The sequence below is a fragment of the Pinus tabuliformis genome, chromosome J (genome assembly GCF_031772625.1).
Source record: "Pinus tabuliformis cultivar Carrire ecotype Pingquan chromosome J, CPIR1, whole genome shotgun sequence".
In the NCBI taxonomy this organism is placed as follows: domain Eukaryota; kingdom Viridiplantae; phylum Streptophyta; class Pinopsida; order Pinales; family Pinaceae; genus Pinus; species Pinus tabuliformis.
In genome coordinates this window covers 124,444,746-124,446,039 of record NC_142295.1, presented here as the reverse complement: position 1 = coordinate 124,446,039, position 1,294 = coordinate 124,444,746, and the positions used below count along the sequence as shown (strand labels likewise).

The 1,294-nt window shown below is 45.1% G+C and overlaps 1 protein-coding gene across 1 annotated transcript; it reads left to right on the top strand.

Moving 5' to 3' along the window:
* The first annotated feature begins 313 nt into the window (after positions 1 to 313).
* Positions 314 to 1,294, top strand: LOC149225920 (uncharacterized). Its single transcript, XM_089380045.1, has one exon. The coding sequence runs from the start codon at positions 314 to 316 to the stop codon at positions 1,292 to 1,294; it is 981 nt and encodes a 326-aa protein (XP_089236171.1).

Genomic DNA, 1,294 nt, shown 5'->3' with positions numbered 1-1,294 from the left:
TCTTTCAAAATTACTGCCAGCTTGGTTCATCCTGGTTTTAAATGCAAAAGTGCACTCTGGTGGCCTAGCCCTGGCATACAAGCAAGAGAACTTCAAAGGCCTTAACTCTTGGGGAATGGACCAGGTGATAGGGACTGAGGTGTACTCCCTAGAACTCTGTACCTCTCTGCAGATAGTAAACATTTATGGACCCTGCCAAGGAAGAGCTCATTTTTGGAAGACCCTTCTCTCCAAATCTTCTATGAGCAGCCCTAATCTGATTATTGGGGGAGACCTAAATTTCTCTATAGGCTCTTCTGAAACTTGGGGTCCCATGGCTAGACAAGATCAGCTATCAGATTTCTTCTCCAACCTTTTTAGAGACAATAAATTACTAGACATCAACTTGCTGAAGATCAGACTGACTTGGAGGAACAGAAGAACAGGGGAAGGACGTGTAGCAAAAAGGCTAGATCGATTCCTCCTCCAGGAGGAAACTGCTGCCAAAATTCCAGTTCTTCGCCAGTGGGTTGGGGAAGGTGGAATCTCGGATCACATGCCTATCTTGCTTGAGCTATCTAAGCCCCCCATAAAACCAACTGCCCCCTTCAAATTCAACCCTACTTGGCTCCAAGAGGACTCCTTCAACTCCCTTTTCAAGTCCACATGGAGATCTGCCAGCTCCAGTGAATCAGACAACAAATCTTTCCTCTTTATGGAAAATCTAAAATGCCTTAAAAAAGCCACAGTGAAATGGGCCAAGGAAAAGAAGATGAAAGAAGATGAAGAACTCATACAAATTGAACAGAAGTTAAACTGGATGGAAAGCCCTGAAGCGGATGGCTATGAAACACAGGAGAAGAAGGAAATAATCATGCAACAGGAAGGAAAAAGGAACCAAATCCTGCTGGCAAGGGAAGAGCAATGGCGATTAAAAAGCAGGGCCATCTGGTTAAAGGCAGGTGATGAAAACTCTAAATTCTTCCATAACTATGCCAGAGGAAGGAAGAATATAAACACCATCTGGCATCTAAAAGATGAAGGAGGTGGGGAGGCCCGCTCCTTCCAGGAGCTCTCCCAGATGGGCATCAGACATTTTCAGAATCTATTCTCTAATCAAGGAGAAATCTCATTGGCAGAAGTGATCCAGACTGCCCAAACTTTCCCCCGATATGTGGAAGAGGAGGATGCGCAGGAACTGATGGGGGAAGTCACAAGGGGGGAGGTGGAAGGAATTGTAAAAGCAATGCCTAAAGACAAGAGTCTTGGTCCAGATGGGTGGATAGTGGAACTGTTCCAACATTTCTTCAAATAG

What these genes read in the sequence shown, in the direction of transcription:
- LOC149225920 (XM_089380045.1), top strand. Translation starts at nt 314, where the DNA reads ATGGCTAGACAAGATCAGCTATCAGATTTCTTCTCCAACCTTTTTAGA.